The sequence below is a fragment of the Aspergillus viridinutans genome (genome assembly GCF_018404265.1).
Source record: "Aspergillus viridinutans IFM 47045 DNA, scaffold_2, whole genome shotgun sequence".
Lineage (NCBI taxonomy): Eukaryota > Fungi > Ascomycota > Eurotiomycetes > Eurotiales > Aspergillaceae > Aspergillus > Aspergillus viridinutans.
In genome coordinates this window covers 2,451,063-2,471,944 of record NW_025091218.1, presented here as the reverse complement: position 1 = coordinate 2,471,944, position 20,882 = coordinate 2,451,063, and the positions used below count along the sequence as shown (strand labels likewise).

Here is a 20,882-nt window from a genome sequence, read left to right as displayed (position 1 = left end):
CTTATATTATCTAGTATTATAATATCTATATAGTTACTATCTTACTCTAGTATCTATCCTAGTAGCTCTATTATTACTATTCTTTATAATAGCTTAGTTACTACTAGTACTACTATTATATTTTAGCTAATTACTATATCTTTTAGTTTACCTTCTAACTACTTAGTATTATTATTAATTCCTTTTAACCTAATATACTATAAGGTCCTAGATTCCCCTTATCTCTAGTCCTATTATAGGTATTTATAGTTAAACTATAGACTTTCTATCTTCTAGTTAATTACTAGGTTATAATTCTTAAGCTATAGAATCTCTAACATTATATTATACTATCCTATTAGTACTATATTAAAGTTTAGTTATTTAAAATATCCTAATATAACCATAGATATAGTTCCTAATTTAGTTATAATTAAGAGAGTTCCTAAATTCTCTCTATTTAGATCTATAATTAGTTTAGGTACTACTTTTATAATTCCTAGAAGCCCTAGCTTCTTTATAAATCCTAGATTTATATAGTTCCCTATTACTCCTAAGTTAATTATTACTTAGGTTAACTAGCTTAGGATATAAGCTTAGAGCTTTAAGTATTTTTCTTATTATACTTTAGTTACTATAAGGTATAGGTACTTAGTATCCTATTAGGATAGTTAGAGATTTCTTAATAGTATAGAAAAATATCCTCCTCCTAGCTTTCCCTAGTAGTATATTATATACTAGTCTTTAAAATATATAGTCTAATATATTATATTATATTCCTAGTGTCTTCTATATCCTCTATAGAAGTATTTAAGTCTCTAATAAGGATAACTAATATTTTCTTTTATAATTATTAGCACTGCTAGCTAAAACTTTACTATATACTTATTATTATAGTAAATACTATAGTTATTACTATAATAAGTAATCTATAGTACTTCATAATATTTTAGGTGTCTTTAGAAATATTTATATAAGTACTAGATATAATTATATACCCTATAGAATAGCCCTAGTAGTCTTTTTTCTAATACCCTTCTGAGCTTATAGAAGTACTTATTTAGCTATTACTTATATTTATTATATCTTAGTAGATATTTAGTGTATCTACTAGTATATAGGTCCTAGGACTTAGCTTAGGTCTAATATTCTAGGTTCTAATATATATATTCTTTCACTTCTTATTTAACTTTCTTAAGGATTTATATATTTAGTTAGTATACTTCTAGTTCTACTAACTATTTCCTATCTAGCTATTATAGCTATGCTATATAATAATCTACTTTATTATTATCTCTTAGGGAATTTTTCTAAGATATCTTAGGAATCTTATAGGACTACTCCTTATTAGGATTAAGGCTTATCTACTAAGTTCTATACTCTTTATCTAGTAGATTAATAGATTAATTAATTATAGTCTAATCTATTATAGGAAAGTCTGCTTAATCTAGCTCTTTATAGTTAGTCTTTTCTTTATTAGTACTAATAGCCTAATATTTCTTATTTTTAGTAAGTATTATCTATTTATAAATAAGTTCTTTAGGTATAATATTTTCCTACTTAACAGAACTATACCTATTACTATTTAGTAAATCCTAATTAGTTACTACAAGCATACTAGGTTCTTTAGCAGACTAATTATTTTTTATACTTCTATACTCTATAGAGTCTTCCTCTTAAAGCTCCTTCTTAATTTTATTATTATTAAGAGTTATATATTCTTTAAATAATTTTCTTAGCTACTTATTACTTCTTTTCCTTAGAATTATAGTACTAGTCATGTTATAAGCTCCTCTTTTTATAGTATAGAATTCTGCTATTACCCTAAGCTATTTATTTTTATACTACTAACCCTTCCTAGGTTCTTACTTATAGTCTTTTAACATGTATCCTAGTTTCCTATAATAGAAATATAACTTATCTTATTATTACTATTCTCTTTCCTCTTTAGAAAGTGCTAATTATATTATATCTAACTCTATAGGTCTTAGTCTATATGGGTCTGATATATATTCTTATCTTTTATTAACTTAATACTATCCTTAGAGTTATCTGTGACCTTTTCTCTAAGTATTAATTTCTTATTTTTCTATTTTTCATTTATAATAGCAGTTATTAATCTTAACTATAATTTCTGTGAGCTGGTTAAGTTATTCTAGATATTCTATATATACTAATTTATCTCACACATGGTCCTTTAAGCTACTAATAGCTATAGATATATATACCTTTTTATTCTAGTCTATATTTAAGATGAGCTAGTAGAATTTAGAGAAGTATATAGATACTAAGGTGGTTTATCTAAGTTATTTTAATCTTCTCTTAGCTATTACTTCAGTATTAATGTCCCTAAAAGTCTATTTAAGGTATTACCTAAATCCAGCATAGCTAGTAAAGATGTTTTATGTAATAGTTAACCATCTATCTAGCTATTTCTCATAATATTCTTAGATATATAGTTTAAACTAGTTCTATACTTATCCTTAAAGATAAGTAGCTATAAAGATAACCTTATTAGCTTATCTAGGTAACTTAACTTTATTAGTATTAAGGTGTATATTTATCTATGTAAGAAATTCTTAAAGTTAAGATTAAGTTCTATTAAATAGTTTAGCCTTAGGTAGCTTAGGTCTATAGACACTGCTAATTAGCACTAATACCCTAACCTAAGCATCTAGTTATATTAAGTAATTATAAATATTAGTTTAAATATAGTTAGCTTACTTATTAAGTACTAATTTAAGTTCTAAAACTTATCTCTTAAGAAGAGCAATATCTTTATCATTATCTAAGTCTAGAGTATTAGTAGGTAGGTTATAAATAGGTACCTTACCTTTATTACTTCTAGATACTTATAACATAGTTACTAATAGTTTTAGTACAGAATGAATGCTCCTAAAGTAATTTATTTAGTATAGTATTTAATTTATTATACCCTAGGATCTATCTCTACTATTCTCTGCTAGTTAACTACTTTAGGAATGAGGTAATATAGTCCCTAGACTATATCTAATACTTACCTAAGGCCTACCACCTTGGTAGCCTAATAATATAATGATATAATGACCTTCTAAAGGTTAAGGATAACCTAATAGTAATATAAGAATAATAATAGTAGAGATAGAAGCAAGGCCTATTAAGTATATATACTTAATAATAAAAGAGTAACTAATAAATTAGACTAGTGAACTTATACTTAAGTAAATAATTATTATTAAATATAAGGAACTAAACTAAGATCTCTAGATATAATAATAATAAGTATCCTTATATATCTATAGTCCCTCTTAATAATAGTTATAGTAGGTGGTAGGGTGGTATATTAGTAGATATCTATAATACTAAAATACTAACTATGTTGCATACCCTTCTACTATATTATATATTAGATATAACCTCTCTTCTAGTAAATCTAGCCTAGTGCTCTAGAGCACTACAGAGTAATTCTAGGTAATAATAGAAAGGCCATAGTTATATGGTTTCTGTACTAGAAACTGTGGTCTTCCTGCAGTTTAATAACTGTGGTTTGGTTAGTTATTATTACTCCATGATTCTGCCCATCACATCTGCCTAGTATTAGCACAGCTGTGTTGGTGTCGTAACAATTTCTTCATAAAATCTATCTATAAAGTAGTACATTAATTAGTATATTAGTTTAGATAAAAGTAATAATCTGAAGTAGATATCTTATAATATTTATAATATAAGTATAACTTACCTTAGACTTATAGTGATAGTCATTAAGGTTATAATTTAAGATTAGACTAAGCTATATTAATATATACAGAGTAGTTTAATATAGTGAGGTAGTGTAAATATAATATATATTTAAAAGATAGTAAAAGTAGAAGGTTTAAGGGATAGTAGAAGTATAAGAATAATAAAAAATATATTTAAAGTAAGATATTAGTAAGATACTAGTAAGGCCTAAATAAAAATTTAATATATTACCTATTAATAGTAAATAAAGAATACTTTAGCATTAATTTAGCTAAATTAGGAAATTTCTTTATTCTATACTAATATAATAAAACTTAACTACTTTATACTATAGTCTCCTATCTCTAACTACTATTATACTATAATATTAACTCCTCTCTATCTATTCTTATTAGTTTTATTATATCTAAGTCTTATCTTAAGATCTCTTAGAGCTACTAAGTCTATATTTTATCTCTACTATTCTTAGTTCCTTATTATTACCTCCCTGCTATACTTATTAGATTAGTATATTAAGTACTACTATACTATAGCTAAAAGCTATACTATTATTACTACTTATAAGGCTACTACTACTACTACTTAAAAGAAGAATATAGCCTAAAAAATCTAAAAAGATATACACAAGACCCTCCCTAACTAGAAGGGTATTATTTTTAAGTATAAAAAAAGATATAATAAATCTAGTAGTATATAGTATATCCTAATATATTTAGTATTAATAATAAGTCTAACTAAGAGTTAGCTACTATACTCTATAAGATTTAATAGTACTAGAAAGGTACTAATCTTCTCATACCTAAGCTCCCCTTCTAGTATCTAGTTAGAGAAATTACCTATTTAATTAATAATTAAGAGTAGCTATAGCAGGTAACTACCTTAATAGTCTTATAAAAGATAGCAGAAGTAATGCTAGTCTAGGAGTTTATAAGTAAGAAACTCTATTATAAATATTATACTTAATATACTAATAAATATTATTAATAGTAGTTAATCTTACTGCTATTCATGTGAAGCATATTACTATCCAGACTAAAGATATATATTATATTTAATAGATATAGTAATATATGATAGGCTATAGATATCCTAGCTATAGAGACTAAGATAGTAAGGCTCTAATAACTCTATAGTCTATACTATATACTTAGGTCTAGTCTATAATAGGAATTAAAGCTTAATAATATTATTATAAACTTAGTTTTATTAGATAATTATATCTCTAATAGCATAATAGTTTACTTAGAAATAGGATGGATAAATAGCTAGAACTAAGGAGTTTATTCTATATATAAATATAATATATTTTTCTTAGGTAAGTTAGGTTACTTAACTATTAATATACTATATAATAAACTACTGTGATATATAAGCATTTAATATTTATACTATCTAAGTATTTAATTATATCTCTCTAGGTTCATGAAGATACTACCTCTAATATATTATTAGTATGCTGCTATAGCAACCAAGCTTTACTACATATAGATAGGAAGTTCATGGAGGTAGTGGTAGTAGGTAATATATATGGTAAATAGTAAAAAAATCTAAAAGTCCACATTATAGCTACAGTCTGCCATAGAGGGGCTACTTCCTATTGGTTGGCAAAAGCCGCGTCCCGTGAATCAGTTACCCAAGGCAGGACACATTTGGTACTGCGATCCAGAAGTCATAAATCTACAAGTTCGGAATCTCTCTGTTTATGCATGTGTGCAGAAGTTTGGCATTCATAGGTTCCCTAAACAACTTCTAATTGGTTGGCAGTAGAAGCAACGGACTGGACAGTACACTTCTTTAAGCCTTGTGTCGTTCACTTTACCTCCATTCCACAAGCTGTTCTACTGTATAAGTAGGCGCCCTCGACCCGGAAATCTAAGAGGCATTCGCATTTTCTTAAATATTCCAAGCCATACTACTCAAGTACTTATTGAACAAATCTCCATATCCAAGATGAAGTGCCCAAAGTGTGGATTCAACAACGTGACTCACCCAGAGCCGTTTCCTTGTGAAAAATGTGGTGCAGAGGTCCCAGGATCTCAGTGACGTAACAAACCCTTCCCTATATGCTCTGCTTTATGGAAGCTGATGTTGATGGCAGTTGCTGGACCTTTGCGGGCACCTAAGGCCGTTCCACGCACGATCGACACCTATCCATCTAGCTGGCTCTTGGAGCATGGTGCTGATGGAAAGAGACATTGCTGCTATTACTGACTAGTCGCTCATTTACTTCCGGTCAAACATAAGTTGTTGATTAACTTGTTCTTGGAATTTTTTGTCATGTAGTTCCTTCATGCCAGCAACAGACAACAGTCAGCAAATTGCAGTCACTTGTTGAATTCAAGGATAGCCAAGGTTCGGCCCTCCTTCCTGTTATACTGTAGAGACCCTCCGTACATGCTCCTCTTAGCCTGCTGCTTCGTATGCGCTCAGATTTAGTTCGAGTCTGTCAATGCTGAATCAATTTTGCGGCTTTAAGACTGAAGGGCTCATTTGAAATTCATGGCTGAAGTTGCCATAATACAAGCATCATGGATACTACGGTCTTCCACGGGAACAGACGACGCCTGGCCTCGCTTCATGCTGCCATGAAGAATGTCGTGACATACATTGCATACATGACAAACTGGCTAGCGCTCGCTCCGCTCGCTCCAGCTTTGGCTACGCCGAATTACACTTGGGCAGAGTTCAACTGTGGTTCGGACCTACGGCCCTCACCTTAGGTAATATTAATTCTCTAGTAGGGAGATCAAATCATCATCTAGTATTAATATCTAATTCTCAGGAGGTAGGACCTTTAGGGGCCTTAGAAAGGTGATAGGAAAATACAAAATTAAGGCCTGAAATAAGCGGCATAAAGGCTAAACCCAAAGAGGGAATTTCGCGAATTTTGGCTGCTTATTAAGCAATTATTAAGCCGATTATTAAGCTGGACCCACCGTTATTTCTTTATGATAAGAGTAAATGTACTTTATTGTGCCGAAATCAGATATAACTATTTGTCCTTCCAGATAACCAGCCACACAGAAATTCATCACTCCATCAAAATGACATTCATCTGGCTCTTCAGTGGGCCAGTCAATCTGTCGCGACGAATTTCCTTGGGAAAGCGTTGAGTGCGACTGTTGGTTCCAATGACTAAAGACCAGGCACGTGGTATCAATTTTCCGATGACCTCAGTACCAACCATCGGGCATCAATACAAACAACTACTTTAATTGTTTCCCGCGTCCGATATCCATAGCCTAGAATCTCTTTGGCTACTCATAAGTGACAGTAGGTGTGCAATTAACCACCATTATGCCATCAAATTGTGCGGTAACTACAACTAATCAGTATCCTAGGCGCGCAACCCCTCATGAGATAGGCTCCCCCACTTTGTGTGCGACATTGGAACGATAACCCTCCGTGCCAAAGATCGAAAACATTACATCCGGCATTTGCATCAGAATATCAACTATTCAACTACCGCTTGTGTCGTATTGTGTTGCTCGTACACTGGATATTGTTCTGGACGTGGTTGATGTTGCAACGAATCGCAAATTAAAAGCTGGGAAGTCGCAGGTTCTTTGACCGACCATCCATCATGACCGATAAGGTACGACTATCGCATTCGTATTTCTTGTCCAATGCTAAAGTTACATCGGAATAGTGTTCAAACGCCCTCGATGAAGGACTCGAATACGTTGCGGCACGCATTTTTGACGCAGAAGATTGCGAGAGAACTATATATGGCCGAGCTGCCCTGATTAGGATCACTGATCCAAAAACAGTCAAGGGGACACCGCCACTTTGGACTTACAAAAACACTACAATGGCCGGAGAGCACACTGTTCCTCCGGGATTTGAGGTCGAAGTGATAGATGGTTGGGTAAAGCTGACCAAGTCCTCCGTTGCTTGAGCAAGTCGATCATTTGGACGCCTTCCCTGCGCCCAACGCATAACGTGATGGAGATGTCCTCATGTTCTCCTTCTGGTAGCAGTGCGTTGCAGCAATCAGTTATCGGCTCATCGAGGTTTCTTTCCATCTTCCACTGATTGCTAGCCTGAATTGCGTTGGAAAGGAGAGGCCCCAGAAGCGGTATTTTGTCGACGGGTGCCTTCGAAAACATGTATTGGATTTCTGTATTCTTATTAGCAAGGTTTTGTATATAAACACGCATTACTTACGCCTGCCCGATTGATTCTCATTATCTCTTTGGTCACTCGAGGATCGTTCACTCGAAGATCCGACTCCTGCATTCCGTTTTCGCTTCTTAGATAGAGGTTGGGCTTCCCTGTCTCTGTAGGGCAGGTTTATGGCTAGTCACTTCGTGAGCATTGTTCGGCGTGGTTCTGGAGAAACTCACTTTCGCGAAACCTTTTGTATTCTCGACTTTCTCGCAGAATGCCTTCTTCTTCTTGGAGTTTGTCCAATGTGTCCATTATTGCGGGCGGCCACTCACAAGGGGGTTCTGCTTCAAGATCCTCTGTCATAGTCTCGAAAACATCAGAAGCGATTTTGCCGCTGGCCCAGAGACTCGGTTCAAAGGCGATTGACCACGTAACAATAGCGTCCGGATTAAGGCCTCGAATAGCTTCATTTCTTCTCCGTGCAGCTTCCTTCCTCCATCTGGTTCTGGCAGAATCAAACATCGAAATTTTTGTGTCGCCAAATATGGTGAGGAGATTCCTTCGAAAGATTGTCGCTTTGAATGTTCCGTTCTCGCAGAGCGCATGTCTGGAAGTGATTGCCTGGCTCCTGTATTTCTCCGCATCGTTCTGTATTTGGGTGGAACGGACTTCCCTTCGAAGTCGTAATTTCTCTCGGAGGAGTTGTGTGGATTCCGATAGTCGGGAAGTCAAGTCAAGTAACGTGTCCCATTGCTCATCTGTGGGATGTAGCCTGTCAACCTTTGGCTTTAGCCGTTCAGCCTTGTGCAGACATGTTTCAATCTGAGCGATGACGACTGCGGTAGACATCTCGAACCAGATGAGTGAAGAACTTCTGAAGCTGACTGAAGTGAGAAGAGGGCTAATTTTGAGGGGTACTAGATATACAACTCAGGACTGCTGCCGGGGGAAGGCTACATAAACTATGCGGCACATACTCCTCACCTGCTCCCTTTTCAAGACCGTATGAGAACAATTCCTGGGGAGACTGGGTGGGTGATTGGAAGGAAGAGGGAATGTGAAGACGGTCGTGAACACGCCCAGGACTCGCAGCCCGGGAGGCAAAAATCATGCTATGAACGGGGTTCCTTGGGCAATTTGGAGCCGTACGCAGAGTTAAGATATGCGCGACTTGAGGCAGGATACTCAAAATTATTCCATTCCAAGTCATTGATCGAAGTACGCCCCACGTGACACACCCTAGGCACCATTATGGCCAATCTCTTGTACCCGTCGTCACAGCTGTTAAGGGCGTCGATATTTATCCTGCTCCCTCGAGTACACTACCAGGATGGCGGAATGATGCCTCGGAGCCCACGGTGGTCTCTAGGATAAATTGAGAGCATCCGTGTACTTTGTGCTAACGATATGTCCAAAGGCCAAATAAACTGGTCCTGAACAACGCGAAAGATTGATCAGAATGGATGACTATTTATCAGAGCCTGACGGCTGACCTAACTCCTCGATCTTTCGGTCCAGGCTCCATATGATAAGTGTACTATGATACATTTACCATTGGAATCTCTTCTCTAATGATGTGGGTAGACCAAGAGTAGGTAACTATAGTGGAGCAGATTCTGTGCGCACTTATTGCATCCTGATTAGTTAAGAAAGAGCTAGTTATTCCTATCTATAACTATTTTAGGGGATAATAAAGGAGTAAGAAGATAGCCATTACTATTAAAGCAAGAGCCTAATTATCTATCCTAGTACTATAGTAAAGACCTAACACCTTCTTTAATAGGAGATTACTTATACATCTACTAAGGAAGAGGAGGTTAATATTCTTTATTAGCTTAGATATTACAAGCTGGCGAGCGCTCACTCTGCTCGCATCTTCAGGTTTGGACCTTCGGCCCTCACCTTAACTAATATTAATCCTTTAAGGCGTAACCCTTTATATACAGCCTTAGTAGCCTGTAATAGGGGTAATAGTATATTATAAGGGTCAGGAGGTACAGTATCTGTATAAGGGTAGCCCTAAATAAGGGGTAGATATACTGGTAAAGGGCCTGAGACTGTGGCTTTAGAAGGGTAGAAGCTTCAGGGCCTTAAGAAAGTGGCAGAGAATAACATAGAGAATTTAGGCCTAAGAGGGAGGCATTAAGGCTAAACTAAAAGAGGCAATTTTAGGACTGAATTACAGCTGATTATTAAGTGATTATTAAGCCGATTATTAAGCCGGGACCCACCCTTATTGCCTTATGATAATAGTAGATAATAAGTAAACCAGGGTCCAGGTTCTTTATACACCTCTATAATAATAGTAACTAGATTAAGACTATTATTATATATTATCTTAATTTAAGCTTACCTACTATTTATTATATATCTAAAGTAAAGGACTGGCTATATAGTAGCTTTAATATTTATATTTCTATTATACAGTGTAAAGATGACTGGTGCATCCAGAACCTAGAGAATACTGTGTATGCACTTGTGGCTGGAATGTAGCAGGCTTAGTTGCTATTTCTGATGACCCTTGTGGATATACTGCTCATATTATATACAAACAGTACAATGACAGTAAGCATCATCGCATCGTAGGAGTCTCAGCCTCGGAGTGATCAAATCCCCGCAGAGCCTCGTCAGCCTCGTCAACTTCGTTTCCATTCCTAAATCTACAACATCCCTACAATTGCGTTTAATCGGACTGAATTTTGTCATGTCCCTCTCCAAACTCCCAAACGAAGTCATCTTTCTGATCGCCACCCATCTGGCCTGCTACAGGGACCTCAGGGCCCTCGTCCTGTCCTCTTGTGGATTGTTCCATCTATTAAAAGGATATCTCAGGAAACACAGCTACCAAGCTTGCCATGGAGACGCTCTATGCTGCGCCGCGGCCCATGGCGATGAAGGACTCGCTATGGAATGTCTAAAGCGGATGGCACTCGCCGCCGAGTCCTTTCAAGGGCACCGTGTAAGCAACCCGTACACACACCCTCTATGCACCACCAACTGGAGGGTCGAGGATACGATCCTCATTCAGCGTGCGCTGTTGGTAGCCGTGCAAGCTGGTTCAAAGTGCGTAGTCAATCTTCTTCTCGGCCACGGCGCGCAGACCATCTTCCGGTGTCCATTTGGCTACATTAACAACGTCCCGCCGCTCTATCTCGCCGTGCAGAACGGCCACGAGGACCTCGTGGACCTTTTATGTGAGAGGGGAGAATCCTGCTACGGATTGAATACGTGTCCGCTTCTTTGGGCAATCGAGCATAATCAGCACCGGATCATTCGCACCCTACTGCACCACGAATCGTGCGATCATTGCTGGTATGTTCTGCCGATGGCCATGAATCGCGGTGATACGGACATGTTGCGCTTCCTGCTGGTGAACGGACTCCACGGAACGTATTATGCGAGTGATGCGCTGTTTGCTGCAATCTCCAAAGGGTACCTAGAAATGGTTAGATTGTTCATCGCCCACGGCGCGGATCCCAACCGGCTGGGCGATTGCTACGACAGGAGGTGGGATAGAAATCACGTCCAGCTTCTTCGGAAGATTGATAGTCGCTCCCTTCTGGAGCCTGGCGGCACGGAGGATGACCTTTGGAGTTGCTGCAACGGCTTGTGTGCGGAGGAGGAGCCGGTGTTCTATAGTACCACCTACGTTGCGATTTATTATGACCAGATGGAGATACTGAGGTTTCTGCTTGAGTATGGGGTACATCCTGACCCGGACGACATTCAACTGGCGCGGAAGAAGGGGAATCAAGAGGCTGTCAGTTTGCTTTCTCGATTTTCTTATGAAGATGTACCGCAGAAGAAGTACTATCTTCATGCGTGACTCAACCAGTGATCACAAGGGACTCGAAACAACTCATATTGGAAGAGAGATTCTCGGCGTTTCCATACACATGGAAATATCACCCGGGGGCAATCAGTAGTTCGCTGGGTTGAATCCGATGGAGGTCTTGTGTCTCTCTTTTCCTGGTCATGGGTAAAGGCGGAGGAATTGCAAGATACTGGCTGTTGCCACAACTGCCAACGTTCGTAGATAATGAAGCAACAAGGAAGCTGCGCCTGGGATCTGTTGCCATCATGTTGCGTCTATTGCACCCCCAAGCTCCTTCTATTTCGCGAAGCGCGGTTGCCATTGCTCAACACCATACCCCAACGATAAGGTAACTCCATGTTGTAGAACCTCCCTCATCCATACTCATCCCTTAGCTCACATCAGTACTCAACTACATCCCCTTCGAATAAATCATGCCAAGAATGTCCTCTATATCCCTAACCGCAAAAGATCGCCTGCGTCGAAGTCAGTCCGCTCGCTCCATCCGCAGATCGCGTCAGTCCTCCCTAACCTCAGAGCCCTTCGACCCGTCTATTGCCAGACAGCATGCCGCCGCAGCTGCCTCTCGCGCCATGCTGCGCTCCTCGGACAGATCATCTGCAGACTCGAAGCACTCGTATGACCGTCTAGGTGGCCCGGAATGCATGGCAGTCCCATCGAGAAGACCACCTCGGCCGCCCTGTCACACGCAAGCCGCGGCCAAGAATCCATCAGTCGAAGACGCTTCACCTTCTCGCCGATCCGTTGCGAGCTATATAGAGAGCCGCGACGATGACCTCACTTTCTCGGCGGCCTTGCCGCCCATAAGTGAGTTTCGAGGCCTGGATGGTCGTGACTCCTCGTTGCCCTCCTCCTATCGCCGGCTTCGTAAAGCACGTTCGATGTTCTCAACCAGACAGCGTTCTTCGTATATCTCTCACGAATTCTCACCTGATGCATATGCTCGGAGGATCAACGACACAGAGCAATTTGACACGCCCCGCTCTTACAGGACGTTGAGACGCTCCATGTCTTTTCTGAGAAGTGGTCAATCTCCTAGAGCCGTCCGCCACACGCAGAGTCAAGAAGCAGCTATCCAACTCGCACGCAGTCAGTTCCAGGAGAACATGGTCGGACAAGCCAGTAGCCACAGACAATCGTCCATCACCATGCTCAAGCCGAGGCGTGAGCATAAACCCTTCAGAAAGACATTTCGCACTACCAGCGGCTCGGGTATAGACACAGATGCGTCACCATCGGCGGGGCAGTCCAAAAGAGTTTCTTCTCGAGGAAAAGCGCGGGCTCTTTCTTCGTCTATCAAGAGAGGGTTGAAGCGAGTTTTGGGGCTGTCAAAGGCATCAACGGCTCCGGGACAAGCGGAAGCTTCACCCTCCTCACTTCAGCAACACGATTATGGCCCATCGTCGACCATATCTGATGGCGATTTTAGCCACGCCGAGGAATTTGACCATTCCCGTGAGGCCATCGGCCAAAGCAGACCACCCACGGTGCGGAGTGTTCGAAGCAATGAAAGTCTTGCGACTTCCCGCTCTCGTGTAACAAGTTGGGCTGACTCAACCGTCGCAAATACGATCGCAACCCGCAGAGCACCCGAGCGTGACTGTCTGTCCATCATTAACGAACAAGGAGACTTCAACAGGTGTGCCGGTTCCGACTTTCCACCAAGACCAAGTCCAATACGACCAGACGGTTCCATCGACAGTAAGCACTTGTACGATGCGTTGTTGAGGCGGATCGGCAGAGAAGATACGCCAAGTCCCAGTGAGGATGTTGTAGTGGGCCAAGTCAAAGAGCATCGACTCATACCAGCGCGCACGTCTTCCCTTCGCCCCAGGCGCAGCAAGCAGACCATCCGCCAGATACCAAGTGATGCATCGATTGCGACTTCCAGGACATTTGCCACGGCCAACGCAGGTACTTCAACTCCTCAGAAGCAGACGCAGCGCCATCCCCGGTCGTCCATGCCTTCCCGAAGGATATCAAGCACGCCAAAAAAAGCGAGCGCAACCCTGGATTTCAGTCCAGTCGGCAATGCAGAGGAACCTGCCGCTACAAGTGCTGAAGACACCGAGGACGATTCCCGAAGCGTGATCGTTGCCAGTCATGCCGACCCAGAAACTCTCTCCAACTCTCCTAGCATCTATTCTCGGACCACCAGTGGGAACTCTCCTGAAAGGAAAGATCAGACTATCGATTTGTATTCGTCGGAAACGGATGATGAGCCAGGGATGGTGACCATCTATGAAAGCCAGAGGACCGCTTACTGCTCCCCAAAGCGTATTGCTCGCTCTTCGTCCAGTGGAAACCGAGTGCGGCCCAGTGCTGAATGGAAACAATGGATGACTTCACAGATGGCAAGATTCGAGACAATCGTTCCCCCTAGAGATCACTACAGAGAGGATGCACAGATTCACGAGGAGGCAGGGGACTTTCTATCATCAGCTCCTCACCAAGTCTCCGGAAACAGCGAACCCCCGTACCCTCAGACAAGCTATCTGTCTCAGAGTATTTCCGAGGGTGAAATGGAAACCGACGGCAAAGTTGTACCAAGCAATAATTTCTCCCGGCCATTCAGTCGGTCGTCGAGCGTCCGCACGATTGTACCGTCTAGAAAAGAGCATGCAAAAGAGCATGCAAAAGAGCAGGCTTCCCCATCCGCGGATTCGGTCTTCTCTTCTCCCGGTGTGAAGAATTACTCTCAGGGATACACTTTGCCTACTACGGGAGTACGCACGCGCGAGAATGAGCCTGCCTTGTCGCCAATGCAAGCGAGATCAAGCAATCGACTTCAGACACTTGATTCTCCCACCCCTAAGAGGCGTGGAGCGGACTCTCAGCAGACAGAATTGGCAAGCGAGCGGTATCGTAGGTACTCGGCACGGCGTCTGACAGTTTCTTCGGATTCGAGGGCTCAGCAGTGCCGCTCAATTAGAAGAACGACCAACGAGAATGCGAGGGCTGGCGAGCGGCCGGATAAATTGGGCCAGTTTGGAGATCCACACGACATGCCTTCGCCGGTGTCAAGCAAGCACATGGTGGAGATGTTTCTGAGCAGTAGACGGAGACAAATTGGAAGTAAAATTTCGGAAGACGGCGCGCAAGAGGAAGCCTTTGTATGATTTTATTGAATCTGCAGCCAGAGGATTGCATTCACTTTGGCATGCGAGGTTTGATAGTGGCGCTTTGATCAGATCATCTGCGTCTTTGGCGCTTTATCCAGTATACTTCCTGTATTTACACATAAGGAGCCAAATTGAGTTATGACCGCCAAAATTCCCGAGTACTCCTTATTAACTTGGGCTTTTTAAAGGTTATCGACATAGACACACAGGGTATTGCTTGTATTGCTTATTGAACATAGTTGGCTGGAAAGCTCCCCTTGACTCCGCGCAGCTCCCCCTCCCACCAGTCATCGGTGCTTTTCGTCTTCTGCAGGACCCGAATCCGATCGCCCTCACGGAAGGACAGATCACCGGCACTTTGGCCCCCAAAGTCATAGAGGGCAGTGACATACAGCGCTCCGTTCGAGGAACCGGCGCGAGGAGGCGGAGGCGGCGGCGGCTTCTTCTTCGCGGCTGCAGCGGCAGCAAAGCCCGGAGATGACACCGTCGAGCCACTAGATGCTTTTCGGGAGTTGAGACTAAAGTAGTCCGATCGGGAGGAAGGGGAGAGCCCGGTCAGCGGCGTCTGGGCGTATTCCGAGCCCGGGACGGGGAGGTGGGAATCGCTGTGCGGGGTCGCTGAGGGGGAGAGATGCGCGCTGGGCACGGCGAGATTAGGCGAGAGGGAGGACGGGGTCAGATCATTCAGACGGGGCTTTGTCTCGTAGACGGGGAGGGGTTTAGTTTCGTAGTTTGGCGTTAGGGTGGGAGGGACTCTGCTGTTACTCGTGCGTTCACGTTCACGTTCACGCTCACGCTCACGATCGTGATCGCGACATGGTGCGGGGGCGGATGGCTGCAGTGGTGGCACTGGATGTGATGTGCCTGTACCTGCACCCTGTCCGCTTGAGCGACGGCGGAAATTGAGGCCGTTTGTAAGGCGGCTGGAGAGGGCGTTGACGTTGCCGTGGTCGTCTGGGGCCTGGGACATGCGGACGACTTTGCCGTTGGCGAGGCAGCCCAATGACTCGATTTCCTGCTGGATTGGGTGCAGGTCTCGTTCCCATTGAGCGATGATGTCTTCCATGGGTGGAGCGAGGGAGGGGAAGTGCTCCCCCTCGCAATAGTTATGCACAACGGTGTAGTAGTGTGCCAGCATGGTGTTTTGGATCTCGATCTGGGTGGCTAGCAGCTGGGGGAGCAGGGAGAATGCGGCGTTGATTAAGGGGGGGAGGCATTTCCGGATGTGCTCGTCTGCGGCGTGGTATTCCTGCTGGGGTTAGACGGGGTTCGACGCCTCAATAGCTAGGGTCTTACCTCTGTGGCTTTTGCGAGTTCGGTTTCTGCTTTGGCGAGCGCGGCGTTATCCCGGTCTGAGCGCTTGGTCTTCTTGGTGTAGCTGTCGACGCGACTTTGGTAGCGTTCGTAGTCGAGCTAAGCAAACGTTAACCTCGAAGCCTTGAGTTGCTGAACAGGGGCCAAGCGACCTTGCGATCTTCCCGCTTCTTGATGGTCTTCTTCAACGGAGCCAGGTACTCTTTCGCCTGCGAGGCGGGCCTGATCATCCGCTGATCCACGGCATTAAGCTCCTCTGTCAGCTCCTTGCGCAACTCTTCGTATTCCTCTCGCAGTCTCTGTGTCCTGGCTAGTGTTGCTTCTGGTGTTGGGGCGGCTTTCGCAAAGGTCGGATCGGAGGAGCCGATGATAGGAGCATAGATACCGTCGAACTCGCCGAGCATTCGCTCCTGATGCAGCAGGATGGATGACCACGCATCGCGCCAGGCACTTGTCGACTCGACGATCTATTGATGGTGAGTTTGCGAAATGAAATGCGCGCGGGGGGATAGGATAGTCGGCTAAAAATAACAGGCAGACCTACCCTGCCCAATAGCTTGTCGGTCTCATCAAAGTCCTTGAGAAGAATGGCTACCTGGCTTTCATCTGCGGATCTTTTCATAAACCTGCCAAATTGCCTCTGTACACTGTGCATCTTGTAGGTTGGTTGAGCTTCTTGGTGCTAAGTGGTGATAGGGGTGGGTGTTTGGCGACAGTGGGGAACGAAGCTAAAGATGTAAAGGAAAACAGTGAGGTCAGATTAGATTGACAACTGCGAAGGAATCGAATCCATAGATAAAGGAAGGATCTTTAGGTTCCAGCGGAATCAACAATCGCGGGGAAGGGAGCCGAAGCAAAATAGTCGGCAGAAGAAACATAACAGTAACGAAGGGGGAAGGGGAAGAAGGAAAAGAAGCAGCCTGGATGACGCAGCCAATTCGCGTCCTGTATCAGATCACAATGATACCTGGTACCTTAGTAGTAAGGCTGTGTTTCAGCCTGTCATCAAATAATATCGATGTCTAGACTGTGGAAATTGGCAGGAGGTGTGTAGATCAAGGCTATTCCTACAGCCATGATTGGCAATCAAGGGTGCCATGGATCGAGGGTCTGATAGCTGTGTTCCTGTTCAACCGATGGCCATTATGACCATGCGTTCAAGAGGATGTGATTGGATCAAATGAAAGCAAGAGATATTTTAACATTGTATTGTGACAATTGCGACCAGGTAACGTTCCGTATACGCGCAAAAGTTGAGACCGTCAACTGGCCAACCCCACAGTGCAGCCTCAGGCTCCCGCGCCTACTTTCTCTTTTCTGGTTCCGCGTTGTCCTCGCGACCTTCGCTTGGTTCAACATCCAGACAGGTCAACACGGTTGTCTCCTGCTCTGGATCCGATGGTGCCCCATCAGAGGGACGCCAAACTCTGGCTATGTCGATCCCCTTATCATCAGCAGCAACCCCGCGTGGCACCCCCAGTCTGAACGTTCCCGCAACGCAGAACACCGCGCCCGTCATCAAATTTCGATGCCTCTTCACCCATGATGTCCGACGCAAAGCGAAGCGCTGGCACGATGGCTTCCTCCGCTATCACACATTCAACAAGCGGGTCATGGTCTACGATACCACCGGCTATTTCATTGGAGATTTGCACTGGCGACAGGACGACGGGATTCAGGACGGTGACGAGCTGGAGCTGGACAAAGGCGTGCTGATCCAAGTTTGCGAGCCGGTGGAGCAGACGCAGACAGACCTGTCGACGCTGTACAGCAATAAGAAGAAGACGCAGGAGTCTCCGACGCAAGCAGCGGAACCGTCAGCTCCCTCATTTCGTGCCTCTGCTCCCCTCCGGTCCTCGATGTCCTCTCAACAACCGCGGTCCCTTAATGATGTCCTAGGCATTCGGAAGACTCCTGCTGGCTTGTCTGTTTCGCCCTACGAGGAACGCCAACGACAGAAACAGAAGGAAGACAATCGGCTAGCGTCTGAAAGAGCGGCGAAACGTCAAAAGACCACCCCGGCTGAAGTACCGACTGAGCAACATCCAAGGCGCTCCGTCGCCAATCCACCGGTTCTCGTCGATTTGTCCGATTCATCCGGTGAGAACGCAGCAGAAAGACCACAGAAGCCAAACAAAATCCCAGGAACCGTCGCCCTGCCGAAGAAGAATCCTATTTCAAATGGGCCTGCTTTACCGGTAATGAAGGATCCAGCCGTTGACAATGTTCAGCGCGACGTTGGGAAGCATCAAAACTCGTCAAGCAACTCAAACAACGCCCCGTCTTCAGCATCAAGATCATCCTCGGCGCACTCATATTCGGAGGCGCCAACGAAAACACTCCGCTTATCCACAAGCCAGCCTCGTAAGAAGCTCATGTATCAGGCGTTGCTCCCTAATCAGACACCTGGAAAAACAGCACGTACGGTGCCTTCGGGCGCTCAAGACAGGAAAATCGTGCCAACACAGTCGAGATCGCAGTTAGTATGTGCTCTGAGACATCACCAGGGCCTTGGCTAACTTGTCTAGCGAGAGTGAACCTTTTCCGACTCCGGATCCTACCTCGACTAATATGGACTTCATACCGACTGAGTCCACCATGTTCGTTCTTGAACAGGTGGCTGACAAGCCAGTGCTCGATCAACCTCAAATTCTCCATAGAGAGCGGCTGGGGTGCCCTACAACACGAAGTACCGTGGAAGCTACGACGTCTACAGCCAAGGCGCAAACCTTACAACCAACAACGAGCAATAGCCCTGGTCAACTGAGGGTGACTGGATCATCTTCAATCGACCAAAGTGCCAGGACGCAAAACATGCATCCACCGAAATCCGCGTCCAAAGGACTCCGCAAAACCCTGTCTGATCCGACAGCGTTGACAACGAGCACCAGCGTGCAATCACGGTCCCTGCTATCGAGGGGATCGGTCGACAAATACCCAATCGAGGAAAATCCGCCGGAACAGGGGCCTTGGACGTCCGAGGCTCTCGATCTCTTCGACTTTTGGCCGCCGGGACGGCCGAAACCCAGCTGACTATATCTCGTTTTCCTTCTCAACCATCATTGCAGCCTGTCTATTCAAGATGTTATGACCATGATACCCTAGATGCATGTACTTACATGAATAAATCCCGAATTTTTTTCTTTTTCTTACAGCCGTCCACTCATCTACGTACTCTTCTTCACCAATACACCGGAAATATACGGTATCGGAGACCGTCCAAACCACCTCTCCAACTCCACAACCTCCCACCCCCCGTCCCTGTCCGCCGCCGCCCGCAACGCCGTCTCTGTATCCCGATCCAAGCAGCAATTCCCAATAAACCAACTCCACCCAAAGAACCCATACACAGCCTGCATCACCCTCGCCACAATCGACCCCTTCGCCGTCCGCCAGGGATTAACCACATGTTCCACAACAAGCAACTTCCCCCCAGGCCGCAGCAGAGCATACAGCTCCCGCGCCGTCCTCTCCAACTCCGGCACAGAGCACAAAACCCGCACACACACAATCGTATCAAAGACTCCGCCCGCGCTCGCCAGAACCCGCTCCACATCCTCATCGCCGGCCCCAGCAGGAAGCAACCCCTCCCTCTGCAACTCCGGCACAAGCTCCCCCGCCGCAGCACCACAGGACAGAACATGGTACGTCTGCCCCAGCCCCTCCTCTTCCGCGCGCGCGCGCAACTCCGCATGCAGACCGCGGCACGGCTCCGCGCCGTAAATCGCCTTGATGGCGGGCGCGCGCAGGCGGAGGAGCGGCATCTGCGTCCCTGTCCCCGGGCCGACGTCTAGCACGACACCCGACGCTCTGGCTAGAATGGGGGGGATGAGGTCCGTTGAGTTTTGGATCTGAGGTGGCTGGAGTGGTGCTTGATCTTGATCTTGGTCCTGATCTTGGTTTTCTTGTTGGGTGCTTGTTGGGCGCGCGGCTGGGCACGTAAGTATCAGTACATCGTAGCTATCACTATCGGTATTAGAGTGAGGGGTGAAGAGGGGGGCGTACAGCTGAAATCAACCCAGAAGCGGCCAAAGGCTTCGTCGCGGAGCTTGCTTGTTTGCAGGAGGGGGGCGAGGACTTCGCCCCGGTGGAAGACTGCTTCGAAGCAGACTTTGGTGTAATCTGTGGGTGTTAGTATATCTTTTCAATGAATGGATATGAAATGGGTTTAAGAGTAGAAATGCAAGCATAGGAAGACTAGTTCAAAGCACTACAATAGTTGCGCGCATCTACCAGGAATTGCGAGGAGCTGTTCATAATTGTGTATGGGTGTCGCAGCCGCCGAAGTAAAGACTTACAGGTCATGGCCCAAGCCAGCAGCTGACCAGGTTCAATTAGCATCCGGATCCATTCTCTCGTGGTGGGTTCATGGGTCGTCATCTTGATCTTAAGTTGGTGTATATGCGTCTATTTATTGTCACTCAGAAAAGAATATGAGCGTTCTGTAGAGCAAATGAAGATGATGGATAGATTGCGGAGAGAAACACCGGATAAAGGATATGGACAATCGCCGACTCGCCGACGCGAACCCCGTTCAGGAAACAAACTCGGTGTTTGAAAATAGCCATGGCCGATAGGGCCATCTCGCAGATAGGATGATATAAACTACAGGATGAGACACTATTTGGAACCCTTGATGTTCAATTCATGTTGGTGCCTAGAACACTTCCTGCGCCTTGCCTCTATGGCAAGCAGAGATAGAATCACAATAATCAAGAACACTGACGGCCAACAGCAACGTGGTGATACAACCCTATTATAACCAGTCATTCTCACCGTCATTACAGCCTCAGAAATGAGCC

At 44.2% G+C, this 20,882-nt stretch overlaps 6 protein-coding genes across 6 annotated transcripts; 3 read left to right on the top strand and 3 right to left on the bottom strand.

Moving 5' to 3' along the window:
* Positions 1-7,505: 7,505 nt before the first annotated feature.
* On the bottom strand, positions 7,506-8,658 carry Aspvir_004367 (uncharacterized protein; the record flags this gene model as incomplete). The annotated part of the gene is made up of 3 exons (XM_043267596.1): positions 7,506-7,819; positions 7,867-7,998; positions 8,046-8,658. 3 exons carry the CDS (start codon positions 8,656-8,658, stop codon positions 7,506-7,508), a joined length of 1,059 nt encoding a protein of 352 aa, XP_043123531.1.
* A 1,855-nt stretch (positions 8,659-10,513) lies between these two features.
* Positions 10,514-11,635, top strand: Aspvir_004366 (F-box domain and ankyrin repeat protein; the record flags this gene model as incomplete). Its single annotated transcript, XM_043267595.1, has 1 exon — positions 10,514-11,635. One exon carries the CDS (start codon positions 10,514-10,516, stop codon positions 11,633-11,635), a length of 1,122 nt encoding a protein of 373 aa, XP_043123530.1.
* A 422-nt stretch (positions 11,636-12,057) lies between these two features.
* On the top strand, positions 12,058-14,763 carry Aspvir_004365 (uncharacterized protein; the record flags this gene model as incomplete). Its single annotated transcript, XM_043267594.1, has 1 exon — positions 12,058-14,763. The coding sequence occupies one exon, from the start codon at positions 12,058-12,060 to the stop codon at positions 14,761-14,763; it is 2,706 nt and encodes a 901-aa protein (XP_043123529.1).
* Positions 14,764-14,992: 229 nt separating this feature from the next.
* Positions 14,993-16,735, bottom strand: Aspvir_004364 (BAR and SH3 domain-containing protein; the record flags this gene model as incomplete). Its single annotated transcript, XM_043267593.1, has 4 exons — positions 14,993-16,015; positions 16,063-16,179; positions 16,233-16,547; positions 16,625-16,735. The coding sequence occupies 4 exons, from the start codon at positions 16,733-16,735 to the stop codon at positions 14,993-14,995; spliced, it is 1,566 nt and encodes a 521-aa protein (XP_043123528.1).
* A 778-nt stretch (positions 16,736-17,513) lies between these two features.
* Positions 17,514-19,113, top strand: Aspvir_004363 (DNA helicase ZGRF1-like domain-containing protein; the record flags this gene model as incomplete). Its single annotated transcript, XM_043267592.1, has 2 exons — positions 17,514-18,559; positions 18,609-19,113. 2 exons carry the CDS (start codon positions 17,514-17,516, stop codon positions 19,111-19,113), a joined length of 1,551 nt encoding a protein of 516 aa, XP_043123527.1.
* A 134-nt stretch (positions 19,114-19,247) lies between these two features.
* On the bottom strand, positions 19,248-20,460 carry Aspvir_004362 (class I SAM-dependent methyltransferase; the record flags this gene model as incomplete). Its single annotated transcript, XM_043267591.1, has 3 exons — positions 19,248-20,011; positions 20,086-20,202; positions 20,379-20,460. 3 exons carry the CDS (start codon positions 20,458-20,460, stop codon positions 19,248-19,250), a joined length of 963 nt encoding a protein of 320 aa, XP_043123526.1.
* Positions 20,461-20,882: the final 422 nt, after the last annotated feature.